Source organism: Erpetoichthys calabaricus, chromosome 10 (assembly GCF_900747795.2).
Source record: "Erpetoichthys calabaricus chromosome 10, fErpCal1.3, whole genome shotgun sequence".
NCBI lineage: Eukaryota > Metazoa > Chordata > Cladistia > Polypteriformes > Polypteridae > Erpetoichthys > Erpetoichthys calabaricus.
In genome coordinates, this window is record NC_041403.2 from 17,071,123 (window position 1) to 17,094,670 (window position 23,548).

The 23,548-nt window shown below is 38.3% G+C and overlaps 1 protein-coding gene across 1 annotated transcript in view; it reads left to right on the top strand.

The window, feature by feature from the left end:
* cachd1 (cache domain containing 1) overlaps window positions 1-23,548 on the top strand; it is a 296,821-nt gene that overhangs the window by 127,864 nt on the left and 145,409 nt on the right. Inside the window, exon 2 of the mRNA XM_028810950.2 lies at window positions 5,290-5,352. Coding sequence (XP_028666783.1) covers window positions 5,290-5,352 — 63 coding nt within the window. The remainder of the gene's footprint in view (window positions 1-5,289; window positions 5,353-23,548) is intronic.

The following is a 23,548-nucleotide window of genomic DNA, read 5'->3' on the forward strand; positions in this document are numbered from 1 at the left end:
TGTCACCCTCCTATAGAAACGGCAGACATGAAAAAACGATAACAGTTCATATTAGAAAAAAACTTTACATTTTTGCAGCTTTAGATTGCGGCAAAAAAAAGACGTTGCCAGTGAATTCGGAATTTCGCCATCGACGCATTCAACTTTCTTGAAAGACCGAGCAAAAAAAGAAAAAAAATCACGGGTTGCAAATGTATGTGAACTACTGCATATGAAGATGTCGAAAAAGCAGTTTTTATGTGGTTCAGAGATTCTTGTTCAAGAAACATTCCTATTAATGCGGCACTCATTCAAGGTAAATGTGAGGTTTGCGAACTCTCGTGGGACCTCCCCTAACCGGACGACACACCGAAGAGCGTCGCAAAGTCCGATCTCCGCCTCTATGGAAGGCTGTTTATCTGTTGCCAGGGCAACAGCTATCTCAAAGATATTCGGCGTCTCTCCGCCAAAGCAAACAGAAAAGATATCGATGGGTGATGCGGTCTGACTGCTGTGTCGGTGTATAGCAGAGTGGCAGATCACACTACAATAAATAAGTGTGCCGTTCCTGTTTCAAGCTGAATAAAGTTGGTTTTCCTAAAGTACTGAGACTCTGCCTCGTGTTTTGGGGTGCAAGACAGGGACTTATAGAGCGACCACGATCTTTTATGATTTGAGTCTGTGTCACTTCACTACAACGCTATGAGCCTGTTTTTGCCCTGCCCCGGCAAACAGACAAACAATCTTCCACAGACGCTGCAATCGTGTTTTGGGAAAGTGTATTATCGCAAGGAAATGCTGAGAAAAATTCTCTTCAGCATAACTTGTAGGCAGGAAGAGATTAAAATGAACACAAAAGAACAACAACAACAACAACAACATTTATTTATATAGCACATTTTCATACAAAAAGTAGCTCAAAGTGCTTTACATAATGAAGAAAAGAAGAATAAAAGACAAATAAATTAAAATAAGACAACCTTAGTTAACATAAAAAGGAGTAAGGTCCGATGGCCAGGGTGGACAGAAAAAACAAAAAAAAACTCCAGAAGGCTGGAGAAAAAAATAAAATCTGTAGGGGTTCCAGGCCACGAGACCGCCCAGTCCCCTTTGGGCATTCTACCTAACATAAATGAAATAGTCCTCTTTGTAGTTAGGGTTCTCACGGAGTCACTTGATGCTGATGGTTATACAGACTTCTGGCTTTTAATCCATCCATCATTGTTGGAACATCATGGTGCTTTGGGTAGATGGTGGTGGCACAAGCCACCACCAATAGGACACCGGAAAAGGAAACAGAAGAGAGAGTAGGGGTTAGTACAAATTTTGAATGAATAGTTATTATAATGAATTGGATATACAGAGTGTCAGGATTAAATTACAGTGAAGTTATGAGAAGGCCATGTTAAAGTAATGTGTTTTCAGTAGTTTTTTAAAGTGCTCCACTGTATTAGCCTGGCGAATTCCTACTGGCAGGCTATTCCAGATTTTAGGTGCATAACAGCAGAAGGCCGCCTCACCACTTCTTTTAAGTTTTGCTCTTGGAATTCTAAGGAGACACTCAGTTAAGGATCTGAGGTTGCGATTTGGAATATAAGGTGTCAGACATTCCGATATATAAGACGGGGCGAGATTATTTAAAGCTTTATAAACCATAAGCAGAATTTTAAAGTCAATTCTGAATGACACAGGTAACCAGTGTAGTGACATCAAAACTGGAGAAATGTGTTCGGATTTTCTTTTCCTGGTAAGGATTCTAGCAGCTGCATTCTGCACTAACTGCAAACGATTGATGTCTTTTTTGGGTAGTCCTGAGAGGAGTGCATTACAGTAATCTAGCCGACTAAAGACAAACGCATGAACTAATTTCTCTGCATCTTTCGATGATATAAGAGGTCTAACTTTTGCTATGTTCCTTAGGTGAAAAAATGCTGTCCTAGTGATTTTATTAATATGCGATTTAAAATTCAGATTACAATCAACGGTTACCCCTAAGCTTTTTACCTCCGATTTGACTTTTAATCCTAATGCATCCAGTTTATTTCTAATAGCCTCATTGTATCCATTATTGCCAATCACTAAGATTTCGGTTTTTTCTTTATTTAATTTGAGAAAGTTACTATTCATCCATTCTGAGATACAGGTTAGACATTGTGTTAGCGAATCAAGAGATTTGGGGTCATCAGGTGCTATTGATAAATACAGCTGTGTGTCATCAGCATAGCTGTGGTAGCTCACGTTATGTCCCGAGATAATCTGACCTAATGGAAGCATGTAGATTGAGAAGAGCAGCGGACCCAGGATAGAGCCTTGTGGAACACCATATAGAATATCATGTGTCTTTGAGTTATAATTACCACAACTAACAAAGAATTTTCTCCCTGCCAGGTAGGATTCAAACCAGTTTAAGACACTGCCAGAGAGGCCCACCCATTGACTAAGGCGATTCTTAAGAATATTATGATCAATAGTGTCAAATGCGGCACTCAAATCTAAGAGGATGAGAACAGATAAATGGCCTCTGTCTGCATTTACCCGCAAGTCATTTACTACTTTAACGAGTGCAGTTTCTGTGCTGTGATTTGTTCTAAAACCTGACTGAAATTTATCAAGAATAGCATGTTTATTGAGGTGCTCATTTAACTGCATAATGACTGCCTTCTCTAGAATTTTACTTAAGAAAGGCAGGTTAGAGATGGGTCTATAATTTTCAAGAGCAGAGGGGTCGAGATTATTTTTCTTAAGTAGGGGTTTAACTACCGCAGTCTTAAGACAGTCTGGGAAGACCCCCGTATCTAATGACGAATTTACAATGTCAAGAACATTATCAATAAGCACACCCGATACTTCTTTGAAAAAATTTGTTGGTATTGGGTCAAGGGCATAGGTGGATGGTTTCATTTGAGAAATTATTTTATGTAAATCAGGTAAATCTATCCTAGTGAAAGACTCTTAATTTATTTATTATGGAGTACTGGGGTTTTGGGGGATCCTTAGTGTTGGGGAGATATACTATGTTATTTCTAATATCATTAATTTTTTGATTGAAAAATACAGCGATAGCCTCGCAGGTTTTACTGGAAGTACTTAGGAGGCATTCCTTTGAGTTACCTGGGTTTAACAGATGATCAATTGTCGAAAATAAGACTCTGGGATTACTAGCATTGTTATTTATAATCTTAGAGAAATAGCAGCGCCTCTCAAGACGGACTGTGTTATTGTATTCTGTTATTTTAACTTTTAATATCTCATAGTCAATAGTTAGTTTAGTCTTCCTCCATTTACGCTCAGCTCTACGGCATGTTCTCTTTAAATCAGACACTCTTTGGGTCTTCCAAGGTATAACAATGCTAGAAGATTTTTTAACTGTCTTTTCAGGTGCAACTATGTCAACAGCAGCCCTCACTTTAGTATTAAATCTTTCCACCTTACTATTTACATTCTCCTCGCTATTATAGTTGGCACTATAAACGGACTGATTGGTTAGAATGTTTGTAAGTTTTAAAGTTGCTGATGAGTCAAAGAAGCGTTTTTTAACAATATGCTTCTCATGAGTGTTTTCTATCATTATTTCTATATTAAAAAGTAGAAGAAAATGGTCTGAAAGACCCGTATCAATGACCTGCTTTATATCAACTTTTAGTCCTTTAGTAATTACTAAGTCTAACGTATGACCTGCTTTATGTGTAGGCTGATTAACGAGCTGTCTCAAATCAAAAGAGTCCAGGAGGTTCATAAATTCTTTTACTTTTTGGTCACATTGATTATCTACATGAAAATTAAAGTCGCCGACTATTAAGAGTGCGTCATAGTTCGTAATTAAGATTGACATCAAGTCAGAGAATTCCTCAAAGAAAGACGCGTTGAATTTAGGAGGTCTATACACGGATAATACTAGAACGTGAGAATCTCCCTGAATAGCAATGGCGAGATACTCAAAAGACTTGAACTTACCAAAACTGATATTTTTACATTTTAACCTGCTAGAGTAAATGTTTGCTAGCCCTCCACCTCTCTTTCCTTGGCGATCAGCACGAGTAAAACTGTAATCCGGAGGCGCAGATTCGATTAAAACAGCTGCGCCATCTGAGCTAAGCCACGTTTCACTTAGAAGCTATTGAAATGATTGCAAATGCCTGGGCGCAAGTTAAAGAAAGCACTATAGTAACAAATACAGAATCTCGTTATAACGAAATATTTTTTAGGTCCCTGGGAGTTCGTTATAACGGAATTTGACCTGTATAATGTATGTGTATATGTAGCCCCTTTTGCTTATCGTTTATGGTTCATGAAGACCTTTAGGGTTTTTTTGTTTTTTTTAAGAACGGTTTAATATTTCTGTTTATGTGGAGTCCAGGGAGATGCTTTAACCCTGTGGTGTCACAAAACTATTATGAAAAGTTATACCTGGGGGCCATATGGTATTGATTTCTAGCTCTGCCAACTAAGCTTGTACTTGTCCAGATGTTGAAATTGGCTGTTATAGATTACATAATGACGCTTTTTTTTTTTTTTTAAGTATTATGTTAAGCATTTGGATTTAGCAAATGAATTTGGTCTAGTACACTCTAATATACCAGAAATTGGTTTTTCATACCTTTTACTGCTTTTGCTCTGGTTTGGCATGGATTTGCCCAGCAATTTGGAGCATACTGTATAACTTTTTCCTTTGGTCTTTCATGACTGTTTCTTAAAAGAAAATGTTTGACTGTAGACCAGATATTTTTTCTGTAGCAGCTAAACTGAAATTGAGGAAACTTTCCCTACAGACAAGTCTTTAAAGGCACCCCATAGTGTCAGTGCTCCCAGCCCAAAAATCCAGCAGTTGTGTTAAGTCACATGGGAAAACCATGCAGCCTGACAAAATGCTGAAGCAAAGGTCATGAGCTGTCATCAGGCTGCCTCTGCCAGCATAGCAGTATGAATCACTTAGGGAAAGTGATCAGGCCGGCATGTTATGTGAGATCACAAACATAACTCATGTCTTGTCATTCGGTGTGTGTTGCTTTAAGTTAACATAAAGGGGAGGTTGAAACAATGAGAGGCCATTATGTAACTAAAAACATTTTTCCCCTCCTCCTGTATAAGATGCCTTTGATTCTTTGAATCTTGTGCTCTTAAATATTCACTGCATTTTCAGTTTTTACTTTTCAAGTCCTTTGTCTTAAAACCGTTCTCCTGAGATTTGGTGTCACTAGTTCCATTAGTGAGGGGAAACTCAGAGACGCCAGTTTTAGGTGCCTGATGGCTAAGATTGTTGTAGGTCTTGTTTTGAAATACTAATAGTCTGTTTTTTCTTTTGTTTTTCAGAGAATATTCAACTCCTTTGTGTACACTGAGAAAAATTCCAATGGGGAGACAGAAGTTCAGCAGGTGAGTGAGTGATTAAGTGCATTTAAACCGATGTTCTCCTGTACACCTTGTGTTTCACTTACTGCTACTGAAGTGACTCAAAATCTCCAATAAGTTGGGGTTGTAAACTGGAAAGATGGCATTCCTTGCTGACACATCATGACATCTGAAATGAATTGCTTATACAAACTATTTTGTTTTTTTTGTAGGTAGTTTGAAAATAGACAGATAAAGCTGATGATATCTGATATAAATTTAATTCAGAAATGATCTGCTCATTTTCCTGATCTTTTATTTCCATGTTCTGATAACACTCTGCATCAAGAACTTCCAGAATTTATCTATAGATCATTATACTGAGAAAAGTGTTTTACATGTTCGCCTGGGAGAATTTAGTTCATACCATTTCAGTGCAAGATTTGCAGACATTTAAGGTTTGTCTGCATGGGACGTGCTTGTTGAATGGTGATACATGGACTTAGGAAATTAAAATGTATAGACAGCTTATTGTTTTGTACTAAAAAAATCTATCTAGTTATTTAATGAATTCGTACTAGTTTTTTGTTGGATTCTGTTACTCTGAATGTGTTTCTGCAGTTTTAAGTGAAAAACTGGTCATATTTCCACCTAACCCACATTATTTTTGGGATAGACAGAAAAACTATATTAAAATGAGGAAACACCAACCTAGGCTAGGATTTGAACCTGGTTTGCTAGAGCGGTTTTCTTACGTTTCCCACAGGATACTCAAATCAGCTGTTGTATAACACTTGAAATATTTGTCAGTTTTAGGATCCGTAAAAATATTCTTTCTCTGATTTTTTTGGCATGGTCTCCCCGCTATTGAAAAGCATTAAAAATGCAACAGGACTTGGACTGTGGTGTTATAATTGAGTTTGATTGTGGGCTTTTTTTTGGGGCATTCCCAGTGCTTCTCATCCCACCACCGACAAATTACTATTTGCCACATCATAGGGTTTTGTTTGCAGTACAGAGAGAGGGGCAAAACCACACACTGTTCCCTAAAGATCTCAACCCTGCAATACTGAAAAATGCTGACAAATGTTTCTCATGTCCTTCTGTCTAGGCAAGGACAGAGCAATGTTTGGCAATCTTGTATGTATTCATTGCATATCCTCGAGTTCATGTGTCACAGACTTGAGAGTGATAGCGGTGAAGTGTTGTCATTGGGATTCTTTAAATGGATCATATTTAACAAGTTAAAGGTCTAATGCATACTGTATGAATCAAGAAAGGATTTGTCAAATTTCTTTTCAGTATTTATAGTAGGGATACTCTGATTAGGTTTTTTAGGGCCAATATCAATCAAAGAACTTGCCAATTTTGAATCCTATTCTGATTTGTTTTCTTTGTTCTTTTAAATTTTCCAGTTTAACCAGCTATTTAGAAGTCTTATGTTCAACATTAAAGTGGTATTGTTATAATTAAACTGTAGACCATAGGTGGTACTTTTAATTTTTTATCAACAAAATGAAATTATGTAGGCTTAATGTAGCCATAAAAATACTAAAATAAGAAACTCCCCTTAATACATTACAGTAATGTAAATATTTATCCATAATACACATTCCATAAAAGAGAATAGAAATGATTGTCATAATTACAAGCCACAATATAATAAAATATCAAGAGCATATAACCCTGAAATGCTTATCAAGTTTACACATGAAATCAGAGTTTGGCTCTTAATCTTGCAAACCTGCGTTTTGTTCCATAATGAGGGCAAAATCTTTTTTTAATCTGTTCTTTTTCTAATTAAAGATTTGAGCTGCTGTTCCTCTCCAAGCACACAGTGACTCCTCACTTTCCCTTTTCTCAGTTTATTACTCCACTTTCTGTAATGTAAATGGCAATATTGCTGCCTTCACTCTCTTCTAATGTTCATTTTTCTCATTCTCAAGCACCACTTAATACCCAAAATGTTAATGTGAAAACAGTAATTTAGAAATTTTTACAAACTTAGTAAAAATTATTAAAAAAAACAAAAAAAAAAAAACAGATTTTTCATTAATACAAATATTTAACTCAGTACTTTCTTGATGTACCTTTGGCAGTAATATCAGCCAAGAATCTTCTTGGGTCTGACATGACAAACTTTACACACCTGGACTTGAGGATTCTCTGCTATTCTTCTCCACAGATCCCTTCATGCTCAGTCAGGTTAGCTGGAGACTGTTGGTGGATAGCTATATACAGGTCTCTCAAGAGATGTTTGATTAGGCTTAAGTCTGGCCTCTGGCTGGACAACTTAAGGACTTTCCCTGAGTTTTCCCTAAGCCACTCCTGTGTCTTTGCGCTTAGGGTCATTGTCCTGTTGGAAGGTGAACATGATGCCCGGAGCAGTCTGGAGCAGGTTTTCATTAAAATCTCTATACATTGCTCCATTAACCTTTCCCGCAACACTGTCTAGTCTCCCAGTCCCTGTCACTGACAAACAACCCCACAAAATGATACCATCTCCATGATTCATTTTTGAATGTTGTGACATTACGCTAATCTTAGTTTCATCAGACCAGAGAATCTCATTTCCCATAGTCTGAAAGTCCTTTAGGTGCATTTTGTAAACTCCAAGTAGGCTTTAGCGCCTCTTTTCTTGAGGCAAGGCTTCTGTTTGGCCATTCTTCAGAAAGCCAAGATTGGTTTGGAGTGTTGCAGTGATGATTATCTTTTTGGAAGTTTTCTCCCATCTCTTGAACTCAGCCAGAGTGACATCAGGTTTTTGGTCACTTCTCTTATGATAGACCTTCTCTCCCATTACTCACTTTGTCCAGATAGCCAACTCTATGAAGAGTCGTGATTGTTCCAAAATTCTCCCATTTAGGAATAATGGAGGTCACTGAGCCCTTGGGAACCTTCAATGCTGCAGGCATTTTTTGTAGCCTTTCCCAGATCTCTGCCTTGACACAGTCCAGTCACTAAGCTCTGAAGGGAATTCCATAGCTTGGTTTTTGCTCAATTATGGGATCTTCTATAGATAGGGCTGTGCCCTCTACTAATTATGTTCAATTAATTGAATGGACAACTCTAAACATCTCTCTATTATAAAAGGAAATCCTGGGATGAGACCACCTCTGAGATAATTTCAACTCCCACAAGAGATAATTTCAGGTCCTGCGAGATGACTTTTTGCCAAGAGATTTTGCCAAGTCCTGCCCTCCTTTCAAACATTTTTCAACCATGCCTATGGTCCAGTCACTTCTCATGCGTGTGAATGCTATTGTCAGACACAGTTCTTGTGCTCTCAGCTCCAAGCGGGGTCGGAATTTAAAGAAAGAGTAGAAGACAAAGTAGAATGTCGTAAAGAGGTTAAAAAACGTTGGCATGATACCCATGCAGAGCAGGTTAGAGATTATGAAAGTACTAAAATTCAAAAGTGTCAAAAAACGAATAGTAAAGATCGCATTAGCGCTAACAAATGGAAATTATTACTTGGTGAAATAATAGAATAGCGAAAAAAGATTGAATATATGGACATATGTGATATGACAGAAGTATGTAGATATTGCTTAGCTTTAAACTTTAAATCGGAGACTTGTCGATCATCTAATTCGTGTTGCCATCAGGGAAAAGTAGTGTTTCTTCCCAATGAAGAGGCCTATCTGCGAGAATTAAAAGATTTGTTGTTTGTGAATGTGAAATCCACATACGCGAAGTGGCTGGTGCGTAGCACAGGCCCGGGGGGTTGGTGAGCGAAGCCCCCTAATCTTAATGATTATCAAAAGAGTTGTATGCACTTGAGCCAAATTTTAAGTGTCATAGCAAAGGGTCTGAATACTAAAGTCAGGTGTGATATTTCAGTTTATTTTTTGTAAATTTGCAAAATTTACTAACATCCTGTTTTTGCTCAGTATACTTTGGGTACTGAGTATTGCTTGACATTTCAGAAACTGAATTTAAACGATGTTTACATAAGGCTGCAATAGCAAAATGTGAAGAGTATTAAACAGGTCTGAATGCTGTCTGAATCCACTTTAAGTCTAATTTCTTTCCTAATTTGGCTTTTTTTTCTTTTGTCACTAAATGTTTTTTCCTTTTTGTTACATATTGCTATCCCCAAGAAGACAAAGAACAATCTTATTCTTTCCCAGTTTTCCTCCAACATGCCTAAAGATGTTCAGGTTTGGTTAATTGCAGATTCTGAATTGGCCCCAGTGCACGTGTAAGTGGGTCCTGTGAGGACTGGTGCCTCATCCAGTACCCCCATGCCACCCTGAATTGGATTAAGCAAGTTTCACATTGAACAATGCTAAAATAAATTGAGGGGTTCAGAATACTTTCTGAATCTACTGTATGTGTTTGTGTGTGTTTATACAGTTTATACACCTTATACTGCATGTTGCATGGTGTATATACTTTGTTTAGCTAATTTGTTTTTGTTTTTTTGCCAGCTGTTCAGAGGAGACGTCAAAGAGTGATATTTTATTGGACTGAGTACACATGACAAGCAACTTGACTTGGCTAGCATCATGCTAGTGCACTGCAGAGCAATACACAAAATATCTGTAGTTCTTTAGAAAACCCCAAACAAGTGAAACTGCAGTGATGTTACCAATATCAAAATACAAATGAATAAGATCTAAAATAACTAATTCCAAACGTGATCTAAAATGAGTCAGGATATTCCCAAGTAAAATTCTGGAAAATAAATATAACAGCTGGAATCATATAAGAAACAACAATTAGATTCATAAAATGAATCTAGGTAATTTTTTAATACATTTCCAATACACTTAAATACTATATAATTTTTATGAGGATTGTTAAACCTCCCAGGCGCCCAATCCACAAAATATTTCGGAAGCTTTTGAATAAAAATAACAATGTACAGTGCTGTCAGTTTAAAACCTAAAATTAATTCCACAAGCGCTCAGGGCAAAGAACTTTTCTTATTGTGGATATTGTTAATCTGGATTTAACATGTGATAAAGCTGGCATTCAGAAATCTAGTAGGCCAACTAGTGCCACTTGATCAAATCCTGTGTAGAGTGAACTGTTAACATACAAAGACTCTCCTCATTTACAGTCCAGACACAGAGCTATTTCTTCCCTTCAATTCCATTTTCCGGAAGTTTCAGACAGGAGCTGCTGTTGCAGTCAAGTGTCTGTTAATGCGGACATCTTGAGTATAATCAAGGGAGTGGCATAAATGGTTTGGCCTGAGCCTTTGATGTACTTTGCGAATTGTATAGTATGGCACATCTCCGCTAAGACCAACTATCATTTGCTTAAATAATCCCTAAATGGGACCTTTGTACGTGTATGTATTTTCACTTACCTTAGTTCACTAATTTTTATAAGCTTAGTGGCTAAACTCACCCTTCAGTACCACAAAAAGGTATTTAATTGAACTGATATTTCATACTCTCTACAAGTTTCATAGGTGGTTATAAGCCACTGGTCAATCCCAATGACTCAGTATCCAGGCAGCAGTCCAAGCAAAGAAAACATGCTGATTCTTAATAACAAACACATTCAATGTCCATGCCAATGCCAATAAAATCACATGGACGTTTTTAATGATGTTGAGGGCGTAGTCCTTGGTCTCAAGGGGTTCACACATCACGCTGTTGTCATTTTTTAGTGTTTGAGACTATCAAGTAGGAAAAAATGGTGGGGAAATTATCTTTCTGATTTGTGACAGTGTCCAACACCAACATTCCCGCACCCTGCCTGACACCCAAAAGGCGTGGATTGCAAAGTCTGCTCTACAAATCTGTGGTTTGGAAGAAGTGCCACTCCCATGCTGTTTTCTAGACTTGCCCCCAAACTGAAGGGCTCTCCTTTTGCGGGGTGGACTGAGCCAATAATCAACATGTCAAGTCATCTACAAAAAAGTGGGTACATAAGCAGGAAAAAAACTTTTATTTAAGTGGTATAGAACAGGCATGTCAAACACGCGGCCCCCGGGCCGCATGCGGCCCGCAACAGGAATCTGTGCGGCCCGCATGACAGATCCTAGTTAACACTGAACTTGTACAAAATGATTGATTCAATCACAAACGATAGTATTCTGCATCTTCGGTGTTACTTATTGACTTTTCTTACTTCTGCCTTCTGACAAAAGCGCGTTTTCCCATGGCATTACTGTACTGGAAACGTCATCTGCTAGTATAGCCACGAGCCTTGACCAAAGTTAATAATAATAATAATAATAATTCTTTGCATTTATATAGCGCTTTTCTCACTACTCAAAGCGCTCAGCAATTGCAGGTTAAGGACCTTGCTGAAGGGCCCAACAGAGCAGAGTCCCTTTTGGCATTTATGGGATTCGAACCAGCAACCTTCCGATTGCCAGTGCATATCCCTAGCTTCAGAGCCACCACTCCGTCCTATAATTAATGAGCCGCAGCGTCACAACTGAAGTGCTAGGCTGCAGCAGGAATGCCCTTAGGCATGTGCAAACTGTGCATCTGCACAGTGCCGCCAAATCCCAGGGGCCGCCACGCCAATATATATTGAATATAAAACAGAAAGAGAAAATAACGACACAGCTGACGGCAATGTGGCCGAAAAACATTCTGTTTCTTGTTAATTAGTACGCTGTATTTACAAATGTCGCTAGAGTCGGAGCAGTAAGCTATATGTAGTATTATAATGTTTTGCCGTAATGAGAAAATCATGGGTCGCCACTTGGTTTTCAAGTTACGGACACGCGTATATAGAAGCGTGTCATGAGCACGAGGCGGCTATGCAGTGTCTGCAACGGATGTGGCCATCCGCCGTGCATAAGATACCGTATTGACATTGCCAGGCGAAGGGGCCACCGATTCTTTCTCTGCCCAGGGCCGCCACAAGCCTAGAGCCGCCACTGCTAAGGCTACACTACTGACTGGGTTGCTGAGACTGGCCACTGGGCAGAACTGACCATCACGAGTAGTAATAGCCCGCATATTTTCACGTTTTTTTGCTCTAGTTTCATGTAATTTTGTGCTAGTATTGTAACGAACAGTTAGTGCAGACTACAGCTGAAGATCTGAAGTGGACGCGAGAAGTTGGTGAGTCGTTTATTAACATATTTGTGATTTTGAGTTTGTAAAATTATTGTAGGTGGCTTTTTGTATATCGGCTTATTTTACAATATAAACTTTGAAGTAAACTTAGTAAAGTAAAATTGATTTTTGGAGGATCTGTTTTCCAACTTGAATTACTGAGCAATGAATTCAGTGAGCATTTTCGTGATTTCAGTTCACACAAACATGCAGGGCATTGTGCTGTTCTCTTACAACGTTGAGAATGCGCCTGAGAATATCCAAATGGAATTGATTGAAGTGCAGTCAGATTCTATTCTGAAGGCAAAATACAACGAAGTTGGTGTGCCAGGCTTGTACGCTTACCTGCCACCCTCGTATGTGCAGATCTGTAAGTTGGCGTCGAGAGTACTGTCTATTTTCGGAAGCACTTACCTTTATGAGCAATTGTTTTTGTTAATGAAAGCTACCAAAACCCCACATCGCTCAAGAATTACCGTCGAGCACCTTTCATCCCTCATAAAAGTTGCAGCTGCACAAGATTTCAAGCCTGATATTGACGAACTGGTTACTAACAAGAGATGCCAAGTGTCGGGACAAAAGAAATAAATCTCACACTGTAAGGCTCCTATATAAGTAATGAATATAATATAATGAATATCAATCATCAAGACACTATATAAAAGTGGTCGGGATTGTCCTTCCGTCCCGTGAGTGCAAAGCGTAGCGGTATTCCGCTTATCAGTGACTTACTACTTGCGGCTTGCGGTACGAAGCGACGTGATGTGAGCAGAGTTCTGGTGCTCCCATCGTTCCCTTGTTTTTGTGTGCGATGCGCTGGAAAAATAGACAAAATTACGTCACTGGAAATAATTAATGTTGATGGAGTACAAATGCCTCACCGCGTAGTAAATATCAGGGGAGATGGTGCTTGCTTATTCTCATCTATAGCTTATTTAGTGCATGAAACTCCGTCTTTAGCGGTACAGATTCAGGCTGACATCGTACGACATGTTTTAAGTAATTGGTCAAGGTTTCAGCCATTTACAATGATGCCGTCAGGAATCTCTTATACAAATGAGCTTCAGTATCTCACTGAAATGTCAAAGTCTCAAACTTATGGTACCATTTCTGAGCAAATGGCAGCGGGAGAGTTGTTCCCCTATGAGTTTCAAGTATATTATTATGGAGTCTTACACTCCAAGTTTGGATAGGCAGGGGATAAAAAAAACTGTTTCTCATTCCCTAAACTTACATGCCTGATGTACACATGGAGTGCACACAAATTGAGGATAAAAGTCGGTCGCCTTAAAAGGAGGGTGAGCCTAGTAATATAATAAGGACCTAGCTAAGAGGTTAAGACTCTAATTCTACACTGTTGTATGAAGACTGCATGGAAATAAATTGCTTTTCTTTAAACTTTAAACTTTAAGTGTTACATTTTTTAAAGTTTTCAGTATTGGAAAGAAAGCTACAGTAACTTTGTATAATAGTATAATAGTATTTGTTACAGTATGGCCCGCTGATGCACATATGGCAGTCGAAGCGGCCCACCAATGGTAGTGAGTTTGACATGCCTGGTATAGAACATGTTTGTGAATATTATAGCAGGTTTATTGGTGTTTAAAGGGATTATGTTGGGGACACAAAAAAATGTTTTACTGGTGCTACTCTTAATAGATAGAAACTTTATTAATCCCCAAAGGGAAATGCACATACTCCATACTGATTTAAAAAAATAAATAAATAAATAAAAAAAAATATTTAATTAAAGAGTGATAAAAATGCGGGTATAACAGACAGTAACTTTGTATAATGTTAACGTTTACCCCCCCGGGTGGAACTGAAGAGTCGCATAGTGTGGGGGAGGAACGATCTCCTCAGTCTGTCAGTGGAGCAGGATGGTGACAGCAGTCTGTCGCTGAAGCTGCTCTTCTGTCTGGAGATGATTCTGTTCAGTGGATGCAGTGGATTCTCCATGATTGATAGAAGCCTGCTTAGCGCCCGTCAATCTGCCACAGATGTCAAACTGTCCAGCTCCGTGCCAACAATAGAGCCTGCCTTCCTCACCAGTTTGTCCAGGCGTGAGCTGTCCCTCTTCTTTATGCTGCCTCCCCAGCACACCACCGCGTAGAAGAGGGCGCTCACCACAACCGTCTGATAGAACATCTGCAGCATCTTATTGCAGATGTTGAAGGACGCCAGCCTTCTAAGGAAGTATAGTCGGCTCTGTTCTCTCTTGCATAGAGCATCAGTATTGGCAGTCCAGTCCAATTTCTCATCCAGCTGCACTCCCAGGTATTTATAGGTCTGCACCCTCTGCACACAGTCACCTCTGATGATCACAGGGTCCGTGAGGGGTCTGGGCCTCCTAAAATCCACCACCAGCTGTTTGGTTTTGCTGGTGTTCAGGTGTAGGTGGTTTGAGTCGCACCATTTAACAAAGTCCTTGATTGGGTTCCTGTACTCCTGCTCCTGCCCACTTCTGATGCAGCCCACGAGAGCAGTGTCGTCGGCGAACTTTTACACGTGGCAGGACTCCGATGTATATAGGCTGAACAGGACCGGAGAAAGCACAGTCCCCTGCGGCGCTCCTGTGCTGCTGACCACAATGTCAGACCTGCAGTTCCTGAGACACACGTACTGAGGTCTGTCTTTAAGATAGTCCACGATCCATGCCACCAGGTATGAATCTACTCCCATCTCTGTCAGCTTGTCCCTAAGGAGCAGAGGTTGGATGGTGTTGAAGGCACTAGAGAAGTCCAGATAATAGGTCGAATTCCAAGCATATTGGTTATCTCTTGTAATTTTAACCCCACTTCAATAATGTGAATACAAGGTTCCAATGAATTTGGACACTTTGCAAATGTCTGAACAGGATATGATGACTTTTACTGTGGCGTCTGTCTATGTGTCTGTGTGACAGTGACAATTCAAAAAAAAAAAAACAAAAAAAAAGAGAGAGAGAAAGCCAGGTTATTCCATGGCCTATGCACTTAGGATTCAGAAAATTCTGGAAAAATTACTAGGTGTACCCATGTTATTTAGGATACACCCTATAAAAATGTGTTTGATGCAAGATCAATAGTTTCCAAGATCCAGCCAGTTTACCAAGAGGAGAGGAGTGTCAATTTTATCCGGCCTCTTTTTTTTCATCAAATTTCACAAGTCCATAGTTCAAGAACTAAACCACCAAGCAATCTCAGGCTACACGCTGATACAGTAATTGGAATAGTATGTGACAAAATTCAAACATTTGGTCCAGATGAGCCTGTATGGTCAAAGCAGCTCCTTGAAATTGACCAAACTTCAATTTGAGTTTTTGACTTAGCTAAGTTTAGACCTCAAAAAAAAATATTTGAAACCAATGCAGACTTTTGACTTTTTTTTTTTCCCCCCATATTAATTTTCAGAGAAGCCAGACGGCTTGTGTAAATGTGCCAATAATGTTTAAAATAGATTTTCCTTTATTCTACATTGTCCCTTCTTTCTCAAAACACAAACCTTACTTTTCTTATGCAAATCTTTAATGTTTATTTTCCATCCTAAACATAAGCCAAATGTGCAGTGTGTCAGTTATCAAAAATGTCAAACTTTTTTTCATACCAAATGACGATGTCCAGTGTCATGTTGCTGAACAGAGAGTGCTATTCTCCATGGCCAAGAGAGTACCTGTACTCGAGACTACCACTGCTACATCCCTACAGCAGATAGCAAACTCGAAGTTAGCCGCGTGTCTGGTAAAGGCAATCCATTGACTGCCAGAATATTAACCACTGGGGCAGCAGCAGCTGAGATCCTGCCCTCTCATGATCTTACTCCTGTTGGATCAGATGTGTCCCTCACATTAGACCAGTCCGATTGGAAGCCATGTTTGGTGCGTGTATGATGAAAAATGTTGGATTGTTGTGATTTGTGACAAGTGTGAAGTGGAATCAGACATCCTGAAATGTTCATGCATCCAAACTATCCTGCACAGTCTTTCCATTGGCCACCTAGAGACAATATTCGTTGGGTGCCATAACAGTGCGTCATTGCACTGCTTAGTACACCCTCAATGGTCAGTGGGAAGCAGTACCATCTTGATTTCAAAGACAAAGAAGCCTTACACTTTACACTTCAATTGAAATAGAAATGAAATGGATCACATTCTTACTGCTGCAAAACCAAAATGTTAACATTTCATTGTAACTAATGTTGTATTTAATGATAAATCAAGCAGCTGTTGTTCATGTGTTCTGTTTAATGTGCGTTTGGTGATTGGTTTTTTTTTTCTTTTTCCCATTAATCCTACACCCAAGTTAGTGATAAAGAACTTGATTATCATTACTGACAAATGGTGAAGTTACCCAATGTTTAAGAATGGAAAATAAACTTGAAAGATTCACAAAAAAAGTAAGACTTGCTTTTTGAGAAAGAAGGGATCATGTAGGATACAGGAAAAATATTTTAAAAAATGTCTGTCATTTCCACAGTACATTAAGCTGGCTTGAAAATTAGACCCATAATGATTTTTTTCACATTTGAGAGGTCTGCTGGTCAAACCCTTTTGCATTTTCTTGTTTGTTTGTAACCTTTTGAAAAGCCCTGTGTAGATATCTAAACGTGGAAAAAAAAGGCAGAAGTGTGCTTTCTGAAAGCCTAAACATGGCTATGCCAAAGATGCAAAATATTTTTTTTTTCCATTTTCAAAGGTCTGCTCTTACCAAGTAGTGTTGTCAAGACCAAACATTTTGATTTTGTTGCGTACAAAAGGTATCAGCATGCAAAATTTGTGCCCGCTAGGTGGTTAAATTCTTGAGATATTAGATCTTGTGAAATTGATGAAAAAATAAAGCTGTGTCAAATTTGACAGCCCTCTCCCCTCACAAAACTGGTTGCATCTTGGAAAGTATTGTTCTTACATCAAAATAATTTTACAGGGCGTCAGTGTTTTGTTTGATTTTTCTATAAATTTAGATATTATTTTCATTTTAAAAAAATGGTTAGCATTTTTGCTTATGGGGTGCAGAATTTGGGTTGAGATTTTTAAGGACGGCCTTACCTCTGAAAGTTCTTAAAGAAATTCTAGCAAGTTCTTATTACCACTTTTTTTTTAGCTGAGGGGGTGCTTGCATTTTCATTTTGATGGCCACTCTGGGCACTTTTTCTCTTTCAGATTTGCTGTCGTAAATCCAGCTGATGCAGGTTCTTCAGAACTGAATCATCTGGCAAAGCTTTTAATTATAAATGAAGTGCATTGGGTTGGAGTGCGCTTAGGCAGATGGACCTCCTTGCTTTGAATGCTGGAAAGAGCAAACAAATAAGCTGCTATTATTAGTTTCTTAGAACTTCATGTTATTGATGCAATAAATTCCTATCAAATAAAATATGTGCTTGGTGCTTTTTCAAATGATGTGTGCACAGACACAGAGCTCCCCACTGTCTGCTTGTGATTTTAAGTTGAAAGTGTTGTATAGTCTGAGAACTAAACTGCAAATAACCAAATTTTAAAGCATGTTTATTTGCATTATATCATTTGTTTGGAGCATTTAAGCTTATGAATTGTGTCTTGAAAATATGTTGTTGATTCTCTCTATGTAGATAGTCTTTAACCCCTTATGTCTTACGTAGTTCTTGGGATTGTTGTGTTTAAATTACCTACCCAAAAATAAATGGCCATTATTCTTATTTAATAAGAGTTTCAAATGGCTGAAGAAAGTAGTGAGTTAATACTCCAATTTTTTTTAAAATAAACTCCTTTATATGAGCGTCAATATCAACTAAATAAAACACGTTTTTAGGAATTTCTTCCCAAAAAATCTAGATTTTACAGTATATGCCCTAGACATTTTATGATGCACAACATGGAATGATTTTCTTTTGTGCCCCAATCTGTCTGCTATAAGTTGAAAAGTTCTACTGTTTGGCACAAGGTGTCCCCTTTTTTGGAAACATTTAGTCTCATTCACGTAAACAATCTCTCAACAAGTATTGCAATAGCAGTTACATTTTTATTATTTAGAAAGAAAATACACACACACACTATTACTTTGTATTAATAAGTAAACAATTTATAATAATGTACATCTAATTGTACTGCATATCACCCAAACCTTTACATTCAAATGTATTTTTCATGCCAGCCATTGAAACAATTTCTCTTTACAGTAAGATGCAGAGAAACCTTACATTTGGTGTAGTAGATTGAGTGGTTTTGCGCTGCAATTCACACATCTTCTACTGCCTTCTGTTACAGTTGCCCCCAGTTTCATGTGTTTTTATTTTATGTATTTTTTTTGTTGCTGCTTCTTTTTTCTTTGCATTTCACATCTGGAGTAAACTCATCAGTCATTTTTGTACCAGCATTTTCCAGTGCTTGTGGCAGTATCTTTTCTGGCAGCCCTGGATGCAGTGCAGAAAACAGCCCTGGACAAAGCACACACATGATATAAACGTAAACCATTTATACAGGGGCCAATATACAGTAGGTATCTTGGGATTTTGTTCACGAGTAAGGGAAGAGTGGATTGGAGCAATGTCCACAGTCATTTGGATGTTGTACCAGTCAGTCATGGTGAAGATGGTTGATCTACGGTCCTATCCTTGCTTTAGCCAGATAATTCAGGATAAGCTCAAGTAGAGCTGCTCCTCCCTGACATTGAAGATGCCACTGGAGATGGTTCAGGGATCTAATTAGGATCACTCCTGGATGCCTCCCTGGAGGAAGATGTTTTGGGCAGGTCCAACTTGGAGGAGACCTCGGGGCAGACCTTGGAAACACTAGGGAGATTATATCTCTTGACTAGCCTGGGAATTCCTTGATACACTTACACTGCTGCATCCCCACAACTTGGATTCGGGATAAGTGGTAGAAAATGAATGAATGGATTGAGAGAGAGATCCACAAGGTACTATTTCTTGGTGCTTTTCAAGTACATCCATACCCCAGTTTACATGCATGTTCTTTAATGATACTTTATTTTTAATTTCAACAAGCCTAGCTATACTTCTTAGTTAGGTTTTTCCATATACAGTATCTGTGGTGGTCAAGAAAATTCAAAAACAATGGGCCAGACATTGTAATTTTAAAGTTACAGCTGCTCTATCTTCTCTAGCAGCTCCATTCAGTTGTTTATTCTTCACTAATTTCCAGTTCTTTATTTTTCAAATATAAAATGCTTCGCATCTTCAGTCTTTCTTCATAGCAAATACCCTTTATTTCTAGAATGAACTTAGCTGCACCACTCTTATTTTTTTTTTTTTTTTTCTAACACTGTAATGTTTTACTTCAAGTACAGAGACTAGAGGTGGGCGGTATGACCAAAATTCTATATCACGGTATTTTTCTAAATTCTGCCGGTTTTAGTGGATGTTAACCACATTTTCCACTGCAATTACTGCAGTAGACTGGCTAAGAATAACCTATTAGACTGTTATGAGAATTGTACATCGTATAAAAAGACATTTTAATGTGCACACAAGTATTAATCCAGGTTTGCATGGCCCCATAAAGTGATAGTTTTTAAGGGGGTGGCACTAAAGAGAAGGAATCACATTGCATGACACATGCAGTCAAAATATAGAACCTTTAATTGAACAAATTTTGCAAAAGCTTAAACTATGATTTTGACAACATATTTTCAACCATCCAAAGAGGCATTTAGACTTAGTAAAATATCCAGAGGTGTTTGTCAAAAGTTGGATTGCACTGAACACGTCTTAGAAAAGGAATAAATAGTAAATATTTTTTGTAAACCAACTACACTTTCTGTTAATGTTAACAATCTCTGTCCACTGACAAGTTAAAGTGACTTTTTAAACAATTTTACCATCATTAAACTGCATAATATTTAAACTAATAAATAATAACAATAAAATACATAATAGTATTACTGATAGTTGCACCATTACTTCAAGGCTTCAAGCCCAGGTGCATTACACAGAATTCACCAAATTAAAATAAAATAAAACAAGTGCAACTTGGTGATGACTGCATTAATATGGACCTTGCTTCAAGCTAAGCTATATGCATAAATAATAAAAACTGCAACTTGCATTTATAATGCTGTTTGTGGTATAGCCCTATGGAAGCGCATTAGGGCCACTGTGAAGAAAAAAAAAATATGGACACGGAAGAAAAAAAAAAACTATATGTCGAGAATAAATTCGACATGTTGACTATGTCAAGATTAAAGTCGACATTTCCACTTTATTCTCAGTTTATTTTATAAATAAAGTAGAATGTTGTAAACTAAACTTCATCCTAAAATCAATGTTTAATTTACTAGATTTTCTCAAACCCCGTCACAAGTTAATGCAGCACATCAAATACTTTGTGTTAAGTGTTCCCTGACCCAGTCGTTAATCACTACGCTTCTTAAACTGACTTCCTCCGCACTAAGAGCAGGCGCCTGCAGCAATCACTGCACAGAATCCATTCACTTCATGATATTCCTGCTCTCTACCAAAACCACACAATAATTACCAATCACCACACGATAAACGTCTTTGTGAAATTAAAACTAGTTATTAATTTAGCCGACGGTGTGTTCAGAACTTTAAAAATATCTTTGTTATACATGTTTAATTATGCCATCCATTCAGAGTTGCGCCCATCTCTGAACAAGTCGATAGCACATCGCAGAATGAATACAAGCAAAACATACACTAGCAAGTACAAAAACAAGTACAACTTGGCTTGCAGTATTATCCAGTAGTACAGAAACAGTGTTTACACATCTGACCTTTTAAAACCAAAGTATCTCCAGGCGACGGATGTGACTCATTTTTTCCGGCAAAAGTTCTTCTGTTCATCACATATTCAACTTTACTTTTAGTTCAGTTTCGGAATGCTCTCTGTCAATTTTCACCGTGCGGCATACCTATGCTACCGCCCACTATTTGGTGGTGTAGCAGTGAAAAAGAGCCCACTTGTGCAACAAATCTTTGTTTAGCGGTGTAGCAGTGAAAAAGGTCCCCACTTAAACAGTTTCCCGCTGCGCCACGTTCCGAACGTCGTTTAGGCAATTTAAACCGGTGTTGCGGTATAAGAAAAATCCATATCATAAAAAAAATTAAAAACGGTTTTCGGTATGAACCGGTATACCGCCCAGCACTAACAGAGACAAAAATATACACACAGTATTTATGTTGAGGAGTCAAGTGTGTTTATGCAGCTTTAACAGAACTTCTGTTCACATAGTTGTTTGGTGTTTTTACAATAAAATGTTGTGTCTCATTAATCATCTTCATCTCTTCTGTACTTGTATCTTGTTTTAAGAACACTGATTAAAATCTTTTAGGACTTCATGAAGTGTGCATTGCTTTTAAAAGTACTGACTATTTGAAGTTTATTTTACTAATACTGTACATAGAGGGAACTTCTTTAGTTTTTTTTCTTTGTATATGTTGATTATGTACGTTTGCCTGATCCAATTTTATTTTCATATTTGGTTTCTGTATTTCTCCTCCTTATATCTAAGCCAATACTGCTGCTTTACATGGTTTCAGTTAATTTCTGGGTTAAGATGTTTGCTTGCTTAATTGCCTTTTCACTACTTGAGCCTGTAAAAGGATTATAATGTTATGTTTAGCTTCAGTCCATGACCTAAGCCATTTCCATTTATGGTGACTGGAGATGCTTCATTGTCCAACTGTCTCTCTGCAATGGACTGGAGGGCCCTTCACTCTTGAATGGCACTTGTGTTGTTAGGCTGGCAGCCCTGAGCAGGAAAAACATCAGTAAATGGGATGAAATGGTATTGTGTGGCTAATCTCAGCCAGATCCCTTTTGTCTCAAACTTGTAGTCATCTTGCATAAATAATTTTGCCCTTCCTAAAGCTATGGCAGCCCTTTACTTCAGTCAGTCTCATTCTTATATTTTCTACAAATGTGCGTATGATGTGTTGACTCTTGTGCATCAAATATATGTGGTGTTCGTTTTGTTCTTTCAAATTCTGTAGTTTATATAAATCCAGCTGTTTACCATAAATATAAAACATTATTAGTAAAATTTGTCTAGCACATCTATTCTCCACTATTAGGGTGAAGTGCATCCTTTGTGTATTATCTTTCAGAGTAGCATGGTCACTTGAAATATTTAGAACCCTAGGATCACATTTATTATTTATGTGTTTATTAGCTAATAAAGGTCATCACTATTGGTTTTTCTCCATTTTGGTTTCCCTACAAGAAATGAAAAATTTGGTAGCCGGCTCGTTCTGTTGTTTTTTGTAGCTGTTTTGTGAGTATTGCTGGGCTGGGTATTGGAACAAGAGGTTATTGAAAAGTCAGCTGCTCGACCACCTTCTTGGCAAGGGGCCAATTCAGTGCCGCCCAAAAGCTCTTCTCTGCTTCAAATTGGCAAGAATTACGTCTGGGATTTGAAACCACAAGCTTGCGGCTTGACCTGCACCAGTGTGTGGTATATCCTGCCGGGTGAGCTGCAGAGCAGTTCTTGTGCTCCGCTTCACTTTTTATGCTTGCAGTTTTAGAAGCATTTCAGTGCCTGCTTGAGGACTATATTCTAACTGTCTTATTGGAGTGTTATAAGTCAGATCAGGATTTGAACCTGTGGCATCTGTGGGTACCATTCATATAGTATGTTCCTACTTGCTCTTTCCAAGTTTGCGTGCTGTGCAGAGTTGACTTGTAGTGTTTATGGGTGTATTGTTATGTAGTGGATAGCACAAACCATAATCTGACCCATTCCAGACTTGACATGGTTGGCAGCATTTGCTTTGTGAGTGCTGAATGAAGAGCTCAGGTAAAGTCACCTGAAAGGATAGTTCTTGCAGCAGCTTAGTGGTTGTTATTGCACATGGAAGCGTAGAGGTTTTTCCTTTTGCTCACAGCATATTAAGCTGCATCTGAGGACCTTTGTAATTCAGAGTGGCAGGTTTGCGGCCAGGTATCAGCAGTTACCACAATATAAGTGTCCAGACTGTAATGGGTTTTGGTGTATTCCATGCATTCCACCACAATACAATGGGTTTTCTTGAGTTTTGGCTGAAGGAGTAATAAAGTAGCTGTTGTATGGACAGGCCACAATATAGTTTTTTCAATAAATTACTTTTCCCTCGGTCCCTAGTTAAGGTTGGTGGCACAGGTTAATGCTGTAAATGCAAGTTTGAGATGATTTGGCGAAACAGTCCCATAAGTCGGTGTTCACTATAAATTCAGTTCAGAGTGTTTTGATCTATTTTCGCTAACTTTCTTCTTTTCTTGCTTAAAATTTTATCAGATT